Below are 15,665 nucleotides of genomic sequence, written 5' to 3'. Positions count from 1 at the left end.
GCGTCCCTGGTTGGGACTTGCAGCATAAGCGCTGCCAGCCAAGGGGATGTGTTTCCGGGTCGGCGTAAGTCGAGTTGTTGTTATTTGTGTGGCTTCTCGACAATAAAGTTTAAAAAGATAACCACAAGCTCACGTCTCTGCCTCCGTTTAAACTGGACCGTTACAGTATGTAAAGTATGTATACATCATTGTCTAATTCTGATATAGCTGCTTCATGGTAAATCTTGAATATGACAGAAATATCTTTGACCTTAGACTGATAGATGTGTCTACACCAAACCTCAGAAAATGAATGATTCTGTATTTGAGAATTTGGGCATTTAATTATGAAAAATACAATGTTTTTTTGGACACTTGTACAATTCAACAAATGAAACCGGAGAACAATCAAAAAGTACAGTCGATAAAAATCACAGGTTATTTCCTCATAATATTCTGCTCCCTTCTTGGCATGTCAGCCTGACTGTAGTGTTGCAATAACCGTACCAGTACTCTTTATTTAGCAGTTGGATACTGCTCGTCAAGTATACATTACTCCCTCATATTACAGGCACGGCACACAAAATTGTAAAAGAACATAACTGTCGTCTTTTTTTGTGTATAAATATTTCACATAAAACGCATTGCTCTATATAACACCCTTCATGGGGTAAGAAGTCCAAAGTACACTATGCAGCTGTTTGCAGAAGATATGAAGTCATGACAAAAAATTACACCTTCGACCAGGAACCTACAGTGGTGGATATGACCGTTTTGCTCACCAGGTGCTTTCAGGTTCCCGGCTGGATGAATTGCCACGAGCTACCCTGCGCTATTCTGCGGGCTGTTCGTCAGCTACGAAGATCTCTTATTGGTGAGGGTACGAGTGGCACGTCTAAGATGGGAGAGCACTGTACAATTGGCAATTCCGAATAGGAGATAAATATGGGGGGAGGTCTCACTGAAATTCGAACTAAACTCAAATGCTATGGGGAAAATATGGTAACCGGTACATCTATGTAACAACTAAAACACCCACGCAAACGGCTACTATAGCTTAGCTAGAAAGCCAAATGGCTTTTTTATTTATGTAATTTTTTAAACAAGTAGCTTGTGAATTTAGTTTCATGTGACAAGAATGTCCTCTTCAACTTTGGAGTTAGGCCATGCGATGTAAAACCACAGGAGGTGGTTTTTTCTAGACTCCCCGCCACCAGACACTCAGCGTCACCATTAAAGCAGTCTTTCTCCCTGCAAAAGCACCACAACATGACTGGCATTTCCTGCATGACACACCTGACATTTGTGGACAACAGCCAAGTGAAATTGCAGTCATATTTCAAGTAGCTGGTATGAAAGGAATGATGAAATTTGTCCGTCTTGGCTAAAACAGTTAAATACACCAAAATAATAATAAATACATTTTTAAAAATACATAGGCTATAACTTCAAGGAAGGCCATTTTGTTTGTCATGAGCCCTTCTGCTTGAAGCTGGCACAAAAATTGCAGTACCGTATTAATTCAGACGAGAACAGTGGAAAGGAAAGATAGCATATGCCGGTAGATCCAAAATATCTGTAAACATCAGACATGGCCAAGATGTGTTCTGTACCCTTCTAGTCAATGATTGTTGTTGGGGTTTTTTTTTTCATGCTACATGATTTCATTATTTTGTCGCTTACATAAATCTGTTCAGCAAACTTCTAAAGCTTTAATTCCAAGCTCGGGCAACATACGCGTATGCTGCTACAGAAACATCCTTGAAGTTCGGGGGAAAAAAACGCGATGTTATAAAATTAGATCCTGCGCCAGGGGCTTGTTTATGAAAACCACACAGCTGGCAATGCTTCCGCATGGAAACATTCAAAACGTTTCATACAACACTATCGTACATTAAATTTAAATGTCCCTGCGAAAAAGAAAAAGACAAAGGGTTCTGTGAATCAAAACCACAGCCACATTTAGTGCAATGCACAACTAAACTTCGGGCCTCCGTTTTCATGGCTAAGAGTATGACGATTTCCCACCCTTCTCGGACCAGCAACACGGTAAAATGGCTCACTGTGACAGCTGCCCACATAGTTACATATGTCATAAGTAGAGACCTATCAGTAAAATAGCGGAGAGGTCAATTCTTATTTTCTTCACAAATAATGTGACTGCGTGGCTGGCTAACAGCAGGGAATACATTTAGAAAACAGATTAAGATATGAAAATATGTGGCCTTTTCTCACCCCCGCCTGCTTGAGAAATGGAGCCATTTATGATAAACAACTTCTGTGGAAGATTTTCCACTCAATCATAATTCTTCTGACCGGTGGGATGAGTATATATAATTTCATTTTGTTTACATGTATATGCAGTATATGCAATAACCTGTTTTACCCTCGTAAAACAACTGGTGTAAAAGCACAAGGTGAACATTTCATTTAAGCATTTGTTGCCGGTTACGGTGTAAAGCAATAATAAAAATAAAATCCCTCAAAAGTACCAACAGTACCATCTTATTTAGGAGTGGTATGCAGGTGGGCCAAAGACCATAAAAGTATAGGTTTTATTTTGTGGTTTTTTTAAAGTGCTTTAGTCAAATGGTTTTGCACACTTGCTTTGTACCACAGGGATTGTCACTGTTGCACAGTGATTGTCACACACTTGCAGTATGAGATATGTCCGAACAAGTGACGTTACCTTTTTATTGCCACAGTAAAGAGTTCCCGTTCTTGCTCTTAAAAAAAACACAACAAAAACGCATATATGCAAATATAAACGTTCCGACTTTCTTTCCTTTGGCTTTAATTACGTTGAACCAATCAGAGCTCCTGTATTATTCAGGGCACTATGGGTATTCACAGTGCACGTCCGACGGACGATGAATGTCGTACCGGGTCAAACTCAAATGTTCACTGCCTTCAGGTTCCAGCAGATTAGCAGCACGACCACAAAACGTTCTGGTTGGGTGATAGTCCTATTCATCCACTCATCCACGCCTAAAAAGCTGCAACCGATTCTGATACATTAACCCACCAGTTGAGGTTGGTAAAGTTTGTAATCAACTGCTTTCATTGACAAATTAAGTGCAGAGTAACAAGGAAAGCCAGCACACCCTGCAGCTCTCCAGAACCAGGAGTGAGGACCCCAGCACACCCTGCGGCTCTCCAGGACCAGGAGTGAGGACCCCAGCACACCCTGCGGCTCTCCAGAACCAGGAGTGAGGACCCCAGCACACCCTGCGGCTCTCCAGAACCAGGAGTGAGGACCACTGATGTCAACAGATGGGCAGCGGTGGTTTTTGAGTCGGGACCGGTCACTCTAATCAGCCATTGCTGTCTTCTTCTCTAGCTCAGTATTTCCAAAGCGGTCAACTTCATTGTTAAGTAGTGTGCACAAACTTAGTGGGGTTGGATTCTTGCAAGTCGCGTGAATCTCGGGGTGAGTCTCCGGGTCGGTCCAAGAGGGTACCGGCATAGGGCAGACGGCAAGAGATCCAGCCAATCTCAGCCGTTGTGCAGAAGGGGGTCGCGTAGCAACAGCAGCAGAAAATAACTTATTGATAATAATATTAGTATTATTATTACAATTATTAACCCCGAGAGAATGGCCCCTTGGTGCAAAAGACAAGTGGGACTCAGCAGGACCCCTTACACCTCATCGAGCCCCAAACTGTGGCTCTCCTCTGGGCCGCAGTGAGGACGCGTGGGGGCCATGGGGGAGGTCACGTTCAGGTAGCCCAGTTCTGAGGTCTGGGAGGGCGGGACGGGGGACGGCGTCTTGGGCCCGTCTGTGGGGTCTCCCGCTTTCACCTTACGGATGGCGTCGAGAAGGCCCAGCGTGTCGCACACTCCCGACATCATACTGTGGACGAACACACCTTCCGTTACGTTAAGGGTGGCTTCATGGGGTCTACTCGGTCTCAGGGGAAACTAAAGAAAGAAAAAGAAAAAAAAGCAACGCTTTACCTGGAATTGGAGGTTTGCAGAAAGCTTTCATTGAGAAGACACTCGGAGGGAAATATTTTCTTCAGGTCCTAACAGAAAAGATAAAGGTCAATGGAAATGTGCAGGCACCACGGTTAGGGGGACTTCAGTCCTAAATTGCCCTATTGTAGATTCAGTGATATTCCAGAAATGAAAATGAAATGAATCAACATGTTGACCAAAATTGAATATTGCATTTTAATCAAATTTAACACAACATCATGAAGGACGAACGCAGCTCTCCCAAATCTATCTTAACCTGCTTACTCAATGGCCTGAGGGCTGAAAAGTGTGCAGGGTTTTATTCCAACCAATCACTACGCCAGGTGATTTCACCAAGTACTGCCTCCAGCCAATCACTACACCAGCTGATTTCACCAAGCAATGCCTCCAGCCAATCATTACACCAGCTCATTTCACCAAGCAGTGCATCCAGCCAATCATTACACCAGCTCATTTCCCCAAGTACTGCCTCCAGCCAATCACTACACCAGCTGATTTCACCAAGGAGTATCTCCAGCCAATCACTACACCAGCTAATTTCACCAAGTAGTGCCCTCTCTCTGGTTGAGGGTGAGTTAATTGGCGAAATCAGCTGATGTTGCGATTGGTTGGAATGAAAACCTGCCTTCTCTCAGCCGGTGAGATGGCACATGATTGGCCACCCCGATCGACAGCGATCAAGCGCAGTCGGTGGTGAAACAGAAAATGTACCATGTTACTTTAAAACAGGGGTGTCAAACTGAATTCCCAGGGGGCCGCAGTGTCTGCGGGTTTTTGTGGTTTCCTTTCAATCAGCTGCCAATTAAGGCCAATTAAGGCCTTGAGAACAAGGCGTGTGGATACTTTAACCAATCAATGACTTGAATGAACCCAGAACACCCCAAAAACCAGCAGACACTACGGCCCTCCAGGACTGGAGTTTGACAACTATGCTTTAAAATATAGCTACAACCCATACTGGGACACAATGTTTAGGGCTGCAGCCCAGCAGAAAGCAAACCGTTTTCTCCTGCTGGTTTACTTTTGGTTTGACTAACAAATACAAATACACAAATCATTGCAGGGAACGATGCAGTACAGCTGGTGTGGGAGCAGGTTTTTGTTTCAACCAAGCAGCAGCAAAGTCTCTGCGAAGGACCATGATTAGTTGAATCAGGTGTGTAACTTCTTGGTTTGCCTGCACCCACACCAGTCTGAGGACCCTGCTTGTATAAATATGAATGAATCAAAAAAAGAAATGCATAAAATTATTGAAATATGAGACTCCAAACTGAGGGGTAAAAACCAATGGAAGAAAACGTTCTGGTATAAGCGACGGGTTTCCGCACCTCCATGTTGCAGACGGACTGCACCTTCCTGAGGGCTCTCTCCAGAGCTCCCACCTGACTGGACAGGTGGAGGGTTTTGTCCTCGAGGTACCTGTTCTCCTCCTCCAGAAACTTCACCCTGGGGGAACACAGGAAGAGCACGGTCGTCGGCGTCCTTGAACCGAACGCTCGAGACGGTCAGTCATGTTTTTCAACCGTGTAGACTCTACGCTGGACAGTGGATTTGGGGGGTAAGGTGTTACCTGTGCTGGATGGTGGATTTAGGGGGGGGGGGGGGTCAGGTGTTACCTGTGCTGGATGGTGGATTTAGGGGGTCAGGTGTTACCTGTGCTGGATGGTGGATTTGGGGGGTCAGGTGTTACCTGTGCTGGATGGTGGATTTGGGGGGTCAGATGTTACCTGTGCTGGATGGTGGATTTAGGGGGTCAGGTGTTACCTGTGCTGGATGGTGGATTTAGGGGGTCAGGTGTTACCTGTGCTGGATGGTGGATTTGGGGGGTCAGGTGTTACCTGTGCTGGATGGTGGATTTGGGGGGTCAGGTGTTACCTGTGCTGGATGGTGGAGGCGGTGCTCTGGCTGCTGCTCCCCACCTCCTCGGCCTCGTTGAGCCTCCTCAGCAGGTCCCGCTGCTCCAGGAGCAGCTTCTCGTTCTCGTCCATCACCGTGCTGATCCAGTCCCGCTCCTGCTCGGGGTACAGAGAGCACACCACCTCCAGAGTTACAAAACCAGAGAGCACACCCCCCTTTCAGAGTTAGAAAACCAGAGAGCACACCGCCTCCAGAGTTACAAAACCAGAGAGCACACCCCCCTTCCAGAGTTACAAAACCAGAGAGCACACCCCCCTTTCAGAGTTACAAAACCAGAGAGCACACCGCCTCCAGAGTTACAAAACCAGAGGCTTAAATCGGGCCGACGCGGTCCCGCTCACCTTCTCGGACAGGCTGGTGGCGAGGGCCAGATCGTTCTCCAGTTTCTGGATCCTTCCGTCCCTCTGTGCCGTCTCTTTTAGGAAGATCTGTTTGGCCTTGCGGAGCTTCATCCTGTGGTGGGCCTGCTTCTCGTTGTACTTCCTGTGTAGATGGTAAATGCAATGCAATGCAATCTGTGTTCCGGATTGTAAGCTGGCTTTCTACCTTTGTCAGTCGAAAGTGAAGTGAAGTGAAGTGAAGTGGTTTTGAGGAACTGGGATATCCGGGCGTGCGTGTGTCCGTGTCTGGGCATGTATGTGTGAGTGTGCACATTTGTGCGTGTGTTTACCTGATTTGCGTGTGTGTGTCTGAGCAACTGTGTGTTTACCTGATTTGCGTGTGTGTGTCTGTGCGCGCCTGTGTGTTTACCTGATTTGCACGTGTGTGTCTGTGCGTGCGCGTGTGTTTACCTGATTTGCGTGTGTGTGTCTGTGTGTCTGTGCGCGTGCGTGTGTTTACCTGATTTGCGTGTGTGTCTGTGTGTCTGTGCGCGTGCGTGTGTTTACCTGATTTGCGTGTGTGTCTGTGTGTCTGTGCGTGCGTGTGTTTACCTGATTTGCGTGTGTGTGTCTGTGCGTCTCTGCGCGTGTGTGTTTACCTGATTTGCGTGTGTGTCTGTGCGCGTGCGTGTTTACCTGATTTGCGTGTGTGTGTCTGTGTGCGCGCGTGTGTTTACCTGATTTGCGTGTGTGTGTCTGTGCGTCTCTGTGCGCGTGTGTGTTTACCTGATTTGCGTGTGTGTGTCTGTGTGCGCGCGTGTGTTTACCTGATTTGCGTGTGTGTGTCTGTGTGCGCGCGCGTGTGTTTTCCTGATTTGCGTGTGTGTGTCTGTGTGTCTGTGTGCGCGCCTGTGTGTTTACCTGATTTGCGTGTGTGTGTCTGTGTGCGCGCGCGTGTGTTTACCTGATTTGCGTGTGTGTGTCTGTGTCTGTGTGTTTACCTGATTTGCGTGTCCAGCTGCTGGATGACCTGCAGCAGCTCCTCTTGCAGGCTCTCTGACTCCTGCTGGCTGGAGCCCAGCTGCTCCTGCAGCGCCTTACAGGCCTGGGAGCTGAGCTGCTGCTACAGGGGGCAGAACAGAGAGGGGCTGGGGCCTGAGACTGGTGTGCAGGGGGCAGAACAGAGAGGGGCTGGGGCCTGAGTCTGGTGTGCAGGGGGCAGAACAGAGAGGGGCTGGGGCCTGAGACTGGTGTTCAGGGGGCAGAACAGAGAGGGGCTGGGACCTGAGTCTGGTGTGCAGGGGGCAGAACAGAGAGGGGCTGGGGCCTAGGTCTGGTGTGCAGGGGGCAGAACAGAGAGGGGCTGGGACCTGAGTCTGGTGTTCAGGGGGCAGAGAGGGGCTGGGGCCTGAGACTGGTGTTCAGGGGGCAGAACAGAGAGGGGCTGGGGCCTGAGACTGGTGTTCAGGGGGCAGAACAGAGAGGGGCTGGGGCCTGAGTCTGGTGTGCAGGGGGCAGAGAGGGGCTGGGGCCTGAGACTGGTGTTCAGGGGGCAGAACAGAGAGGGGCTGGGGCCTGAGTCTGGTGTTCAGGGGGCAGGACAGAGAGGGGCTGGGGCCTGAGTCTGGTGTTCAGGGGGCAGAACAGAGAGGGGCTGGGGCCTGAGTCTGGTGTTCAGGGGGCAGAACAGAGAGGGGCTGGGGCCTGAGTCTGGTGTTCAGGGGGCAGAACAGAGAGGGGCTGGGGCCTGAGTCTGGTGTTCAGGGGGCAGAGAGGGGCTGGGGCCTGAGTCTGGTGTTCAGGGGGCAGAACAGAGAGGGGCTGGGGCCTGAGTCTGGTGTTCAGGGGGCAGAACAGAGAGGGGCTGGGGCCTGAGTCTGGTGTGCAGGGGGCAGAACAGAGAGGGGCTGGGGCCTGAGACTGGTGTTCAGGGGGCAGAACAGAGAGGGGCTGGGGCCTGAGTCTGGTGTTCAGGGGGCAGAACAGAGAGGGGCTGGGGCCTGAGTCTGGTGTTCAGGGGGCAGAACAGAGAGGGGCTGGGGCCTGAGTCTGGTGTTCAGGGGGCAGAACAGAGAGGGGCTGGGGCCTGAGTCTGGTGTGCAGGGGGCAGAACAGAGAGGGGCTGGGGCCTAGGTCTGGTGTTCAGGGGGCAGAACAGAGAGGGGCTGGGGCCTGAGTCTGGTGTGCAGGGGGCAGAACAGAGAGGGGCTGGGGCCTAGGTCTGGTGTTCAGGGGGCAGAACAGAGAGGGGCTGGGGCCTGAGTCTGGTGTGCAGGGGGCAGAACAGAGAGGGGCTGGGGCCTGAGTCTGGTGTTCAGGGGGCAGAACAGAGAGGGGCTGGGGCCTGAGTCTGGTGTGCAGGGGGCAGAACAGAGAGGGGCTGGGGCCTGAGACTGGTGTTCAGGGGGCAGGACAGAGAGGGGCTGAGGCCTGAGTCTGGTGTGCAGGGGGCAGAACAGAGAGGGGCTGGGGCCTGAGTCTGGTGTTCAGGGGGCAGAACAGAGAGGGGCTGGGGCCTGAGACTGGTGTTCAGGGGGCAGAGAGGGGCTGGGGCCTGAGTCTGGTGTTCAGGGGGCAGAACAGAGAGGGGCTGGGGCCTGAGTCTGGTGTTCAGGGGGCAGAACAGAGAGGGGCTGGGGCCTGAGTCTGGTGTTCAGGGGGCAGGACAGAGAGGGGCTGGGGCCTGAGACTGGTGTTCAGGGGGCAGAACAGAGAGGGGCTGGGGCCTGAGTCTGGTGTTCAGGGGGAAGAACAGAGAGGGGCTGGGGCCTGAGTCTGGTGTTCAGGGGGCAGAACAGAGAGGGGCTGGGGCCTAGGTCTGGTGTTCAGGGGGCAGAACAGAGAGGGGCTGGGGCCTGAGTCTGGTGTTCAGGGGGCAGGACAGAGAGGGGCTGGGGCCTGAGAATGGTGTGCAGGGGGCAGAACAGAGAGGGGCTGGGGCCTGAGTCTGGTGTTCAGGGGGCAGGACAGAGAGGGGCTGGGGCCTGAGAATGGTGTGCAGGGGGCAGAACAGAGAGGGGCTGGGGCCTGAGAATGGTGTGCAGGGGGCAGAACAGAGAGGGGCTGGGACCTGAGTCTGGTGTTCAGGGGGCAGAACAGAGAGGGGCTGGGGCCTGAGTCTGGTGTTCAGGGGGCAGAACAGAGAGGGGCTGGGGCCTGAGTCTGGTGTTCAGGGGGCAGAACAGAGAGGGGCTGGGGCCTGAGTCTGGTGTTCAGGGGGCAGAACAGAGAGGGGCTGGGGCCTGAGACTGGTGTTCAGGGGGCAGAACAGAGAGGGGCTGGGGCCTGAGTCTGGTGTTCAGGGGGCAGAACAGAGAGGGGCTGGGGCCTGAGTCTGGTGTTCAGGGGGCAGAACAGAGAGGGGCTGGGGCCTGAGTCTGGTGTTCAGGGGGCAGAGAGGGAGGGGCTGGGGCCTGAGACTAGTGTTCAGGGGGCAGAACTCAGTAGTATTCTACTGGCTTGTTTTTTTCCAAACTTTTCCATGATCATTTTTGGCCATTCCTATCCCCACAGCCCTTGTGCATGACATTCCATTCCATTCTATTACTGGAATTTGGCAGACACTCTTATCCAGAGCGACGTACAACAAGAGTGCAAGATGCATACCCATAACCAGGGATAAGTGCGCTGAAAGACCCTAGAGCACAGGTGTCAAACTCCAGTCCTGGAGGGCCGTGGTGTCTGCCGGTTTTCGAGTTGTTCTCAGAACCTGTGGTTGATTTAAGTCATTGATTGGCTAAAGAATGGACACATCTTGTTCGCGAGGCCTTAATTGACAGCTAATTGAAAGGAAACCACAAAAACCAGCAGACATTGCGGCCCCTTGGGAATTCAGTTTGACACCCCTGCCCTCGAGGGAAGTACAATTTCAACTGCTAACAGCACAACAAAGATAACCGTACAACTGCATGACTCCGCTGTTCAAGCCTTCTTAAACTCGGAGCTCACCCAACAGGCAGTTAACAGTGATGGCCAAATAATCCGAAGCTGGGTAATGTGACTGCGGTTCTGCTAGCTCTCGTCATATCCCGCTACGGCAGACTGCTGCGTCGTGAATTCTGAAATGAGCGCACACTCTGAAAGGCAATGCGGAGCATCAGTCTGAAGGCCTGTGTGTGTGGAACGCCACTGATGCCAAAACCCTTTTAAAAAAGGTCATCTGATCACCTCACCTCGTTTTCTCTGTAGACGTGCCCAAAAGGACATTCAGACTTCCTCTGTTGACGTGGCAAATTTTTGCCGTGTCAGCAGGCTGAAGAATCACCATGACTCATTTTGGCTGGGATCACTTTCCATACTTATGGCACCCCTCCCTCGCCATGATATGAGTGCAGACAGATTCAGTCCTTTCGGGAAATGTCTCTCTGACTGAACGCACCTCTCTAAGTAAGTCACAGCCGCAGAAAGCTTCACTTCCACTCCATTCGTTTCACTTGTCCGTGGTACGCTCACACTTGTGCAGAAAATGACCTGCCTTCCAGGAAGGTAACCTCCCATGTATCTGCACCATGGAGGATGTGCTTGAACAATATGTAGCAGAAGCTGAACAGGAATAGCCTTCAGAACCATGCCGCACGCACACAGACACACACACACCCACACACACACACACACACACACACACAGAAAATGAATGGCGCTAGGTGCTGATAGGGAAAAATTTGCGTATGCATGAGGGTCACAAATCCCAGCTACGCTACCGCTTGAATTGGCTATCATTCAGAAAAACGTTTGCATTGATATTGCCAATATAGCCGACTGGTAGTGTGCCAATTTCTCTGGCCTAGTGCAATCTTCACTTCGTGTTTTTACAGCTCCATCGTGACCAAAGAAAATGGAAACCCAAGCAAGTGCTGGGCAGCAGACAATCACTGGCTTTGTTAAAAAACAGCAACAGGTCCCTTTACTGCTGAGAATGTGAACAACACACAAAAAAAATTCTCAGCCAACATATATTTGGTAGCTCATGAACTATCCCAATGTTGTTTTCTGCATAATGCTGTCGTTAAGACATCTTCATTTTTATTGGAAGGTAGAATAGAGAAAATATTTAAACATTGTAGACTTCATTGAACAGTTGTATGGATACATTTCATTGAACAGTTGTATGGATACAGTTGTATGGATACATTTTTATTAATTGTTTATTTGTGTAGAGTGAGGATCACTCCAGCTCCACAGACAGTGCACTCAGATGTGCATCCTAAGAGGCATGGAAACTAAGCTCCTTTCAGTGTCAATTGAGTTGATATGAAAGGGCAGCCTGAAGCTTTTGGTTAAGGTACATGACTGGGACCCAGAAGGTTGGTGGTTCAAGCCATGGTGTAGCCACAAGATCTGCACAGCTGCTGAGCTCTTGAGCAAAGCCCTTAATCCCATAACGCTCCAGGGGACATTGTCCATGGTTAGTCTAATGAACTATAAGTTGCTTTGGACTATAGTTTTACATGCGATGATGCATAATGCATAATGCTATGGCCATGTGACAATCAGAAAGACAAAACAGATAATAGACATCCAGTAATGAAACAAACTGAACAAAGAGCTTGGAAAATTCCCTGCAGCTACTGGCACAATCATTCTGGGAAGTCTATTGACTGGTTCAAGGAATTGACAGGAATTACAATTTAGGTTAATTTCCAGGAAGTCCTATAAGAGAGCAGTGGAAAAATAGGAGATGCATTTCGCGGGGGGGGGGGTTTCTAAAAATCAAGCGCTCGGAGGAGGAGGCGCAGGTACCCACCTCCCCCGCGGCTCGACTCCTCTCCGCCTCCTGCACCTCCAGCCGCGTCTCCAGCTCCCGCAGGCGGTGCGCCAGCTCGCCGTTCGCCCGCGTCAGCCCCGCCTCCTTCGCCCGCAGCGACTGCACCTGCTGCTGCAGCTCCGCCTCCGACTGCTCCAGCAGCTTCCTGTCAATCAAAATACTCGAACGCTTATTTTAACTGACGCTTTTTTTTACCCCGAAACCCGCTTACAGCTGATTAGACCAAGCAGGGGACAATTCCCCCGGGAGCAACGTGGGGTCACGGGCCCTACAGCTGTGTGGATCTTATTGTGGTGTACCAGGGCTTGAACCACCATCCTTCTTAGCCACTAAATGGTAAATGGCATTTATATAGCGCCTTTATCCAAAGTGCTGTACAATTGATGCTTCTCATTCACCCATTCATACACACACTCACACACTGACACACTGACGGCGATTGGCTGCCATGCAAGGCACCAACCAGCTCGTCAGGAGCATTTTAGCGGTTACGTGTCTTGCTCAGGGACACTTCGACAGCCCGGGCGGGGGATCGAACCGGCAACCCTCCGACTGCCAGACGACTGCTCTTACTGCCTGAGCCGTGTAGCCACTAGGCTACAGACACCTTAGCCACTAGGCCAGAGGCACCTTAGCCACTAGGCTACAGGCACCGGTCTGGATGCGAGGTGCTGGGTCGCAGGAACACTTGAAAGTTTTAAAAGCAAGGCCTCGCACACTCCCTATACGCTCCACAAAACACACGGCATGATTCTACTGAGCCATGGAAATGTTTGACGTTTCGTCTGCAACATTTGGGTATAATAAAATCATGTCAAGACGTTCCAGGATGCAGTTTTACACTGAGGTTTGAACCTCAGTAAAGTAAATCTCAGTAAAGTAAAATTAGCCACAAGGCTACAGGCTGCCTCCGTCGGTTTGCTCTAATGGCCATGGAGGTTGTTTGGGACTGATTGTTTGGGTGAAAAGTGCAGCCCCACCCGTTCGGTGGAATGAGCTGTTCACGCTTATCAGAAAAGGCATCAGCTGACCATCCCGGCAGCGCACTAAAAACCCTGTTAACTAAAACTGCCCGTCTGTTAAAGCTGCATCCCGGAACATGTCGACCCAGATTTCAGCCAGAGTTTCAATTATGTTTCTTCATCCTTGTGCAAGACTCACAAAAACAGAACGTTTGTCATGTAGTGTTGCAATGAGTTCTGTGCTGGTGTCCATCTAACTCTGTTTGCTGGCTCTGTTAAGCCACGGTTACCCCTCTGCATAAATCTGATCACCACTTCACCTCATTCTCCCTCCCTCTTCCTCCCCATCCTCCTCCCCCTCCTCCCACCCACACTTCCTCAGCCCGCCGTAACCTCCACTCCCTCTCACCCTCTTCCTTTGCCAGCACCGTCACCGCCTCACTCCCCCCCTCTCGAATCCTTCTTTAAACTCCCTGCTCTGCATCTGCCACCCTCCTTTCATCTCTCTCCTCCGCCTTTGACTCTCTCTGTCCCCCTGTTCCAAAGCCACCTCGCACATCCCCTCCCAGTCCTTGGATATCTGACACCCTCCGTACCTCCAGTGCCAGCCTCCGCGCAGCGGAGAGGAATTGGGGGAAATCCAGAGACGTTTCAGACCTCACGACTTACCAGTCTCTCCTGGTGGCATTCTCTTCCGCTGTCACTGCCGCCAAAGCAAAATACTATCAAACACAAATTCAGAACTCCGGTTCTAACCCCCGGAAACTTTTCTCTATTTTCTCCTCTCTCCTCAACGCACCGCCTCCTCCTCCTCAGTCCTCCTTCGCTGCTGATGACTTTGCTGATTTCTTCGATAAGAAGGTCAGTCATCCGCAGATCCTTTACAACCACCGTCCCCCTCACTGTGCCCTTCCCCCCCCTCTAGGCCCATCCCTTCCTTTTCCACTTTCTCCCCCCTTACAGACTCTGATGTTTCTGAACTCCTGCTCTCCCACCACCCTACAACCTGTGCCCTTGACCCTATCCCCTCTTCTCCAAACTATCACACCTGACATTCTCCCATTTGTCATCTCCCTTGTCAACTCCTCCCTGTCTTCCGGCTGTTTTCCGGCATCCTCCGGATCCATCCAGCCCGGTATCTCTTCTTCCTTTCCATTCTAAAACTATAGAACGAGCCGCTTCTACTCAACTTTCTTCTTTCTTTTCTAACAACAACCTGCTAGACTCCCATCAGTCTGGCTTCAGATCGGGCCACTCGACAGAGACTGCGCTCCTCTCCGTCAGTGAGTCACTCCATGCCGCACGAGCCGCCTCCCTCTCCTCTGTCCTCATTCTTCTAGATCTCTCTGCTGCCTTCGACACTGTGGATCACTCCATCCTCCTGTCTGCCCTGTCAGCAACGGGCATCTGTGACACAGCCCTGGACTGGATTGAGTCCTACCTCTCTGGTCACTCCTTCCAGGTTGCCAGGGCTGGTTCGGTATCGTCCCTCGCCACAGGAGTTCCCCAGGGCTCAGTCCTTGGCCCGCTTCTTTTTTCTCTTTACACTCGCTCCCTTGGCCCTGTAGCCCAGTGGCTAAGGTGCCTGTAGCCCGGTGGCTAAGGTGCCTGTCGCCCGGTGGCTAAGGTGCTTGTAGCCCAGTGGCTAAGGTGCCTGTAGGCCCGGTGGCTAAGGTGCCTGTAGCCCGGTGGCTAAGGTGCTGGGAGCCGGAAGGTTGGTCGTTCAAGCCCTGGTACACCACAATAAGATCCGCACGGCTGTTGGGCCCTTGTGCAAGGCTCTGAACCCCACATTGCTCCGGGGGGGGGGGGGGGGATTGTCCCCTGCTTTGTCTAATCAACTGTATGTCGCTTTGGATTAAAAGTGTCAGTTTATGATCATTAGTCTTACTATCATCGTTACCTCTGGAGCTGCTCGTCCTGCAGCCTGGCTCTCAGGATGGACAGGCTGTCGGACAGCTCCCTCGTGTCTCTCTCCAGCCTGCCGGTGTCGCCGGCCCGCGCCTCCTCCAGTCGCAGCTGGTGCAGAGTGCTCTTCAGCTGCAGCTGCAGCTCCAGCACCTAGGGGGCGCACAGGAGACACGTCACACACACACACACACACACACACACTCACACTCACACACTCATATACACACACACACACACACTCACACACCTGTAGGGGGCGCACAGGAGACACGTCACACACACACCTGCAGGGGGCGCACAGGAGACACGTCACACACACACACACACGCACACACAGACACAGACAGACACACACACACACACACACACACGCACACGCACACGCACGCACACACACAGACGGACGTGCGCACACACACACACGCACAGACACACACACAGACACAGACATACACACACACACAGACAGACACACACACACAAAAGTGAGGACATTTTGTCTGGTCCTCACTTCCCCTAAAGGTCCTCACTTGAAAGGTTCCAGTACTCACGTTGGTCCTCACTACTCGTGCAATACGAACACACACACACACACACACACACACAGACAGACACACGCACACACACACACGCGCACGCACGCACGCACGCACGCACGCACGCACGCACGCACGCACACAGACAGACAGACAGACAGACACGCACACACACACACACACACACACACACACACACACACAGACAGACAGACAGACACGCACACACACACACACACACACACACAGACAGACAGACAGACACGCACACAGACAGACAGACGCACACGCACACGCA

General features: G+C 51.3%; 1 protein-coding gene across 1 annotated transcript in view; it reads right to left on the bottom strand.

Moving 5' to 3' along the window:
• Positions 1-296: 296 nt before the first annotated feature.
• ccdc30 (coiled-coil domain containing 30) overlaps positions 297-15,665 on the bottom strand; it is a 40,515-nt gene continuing 25,146 nt past the window's right edge. The window contains exons 20-27 of the mRNA XM_061259140.1: positions 14,824-14,981; positions 11,938-12,103; positions 7,196-7,317; positions 6,216-6,357; positions 5,833-5,969; positions 5,286-5,403; positions 3,937-4,004; positions 297-3,832 (exon numbers count right to left, since the gene is read on the bottom strand). Coding sequence (XP_061115124.1) covers positions 3,619-3,832; positions 3,937-4,004; positions 5,286-5,403; positions 5,833-5,969; positions 6,216-6,357; positions 7,196-7,317; positions 11,938-12,103; positions 14,824-14,981 — 1,125 coding nt within the window. The 3' untranslated portion in view covers positions 297-3,618. The remainder of the gene's footprint in view (positions 3,833-3,936; positions 4,005-5,285; positions 5,404-5,832; positions 5,970-6,215; positions 6,358-7,195; positions 7,318-11,937; positions 12,104-14,823; positions 14,982-15,665) is intronic.

The sequence above is a fragment of the Conger conger genome, chromosome 10 (genome assembly GCF_963514075.1).
Source record: "Conger conger chromosome 10, fConCon1.1, whole genome shotgun sequence".
NCBI classification, from domain to species: domain Eukaryota; kingdom Metazoa; phylum Chordata; class Actinopteri; order Anguilliformes; family Congridae; genus Conger; species Conger conger.
This window is presented reverse-complemented; position numbering and strand designations above follow the sequence as displayed.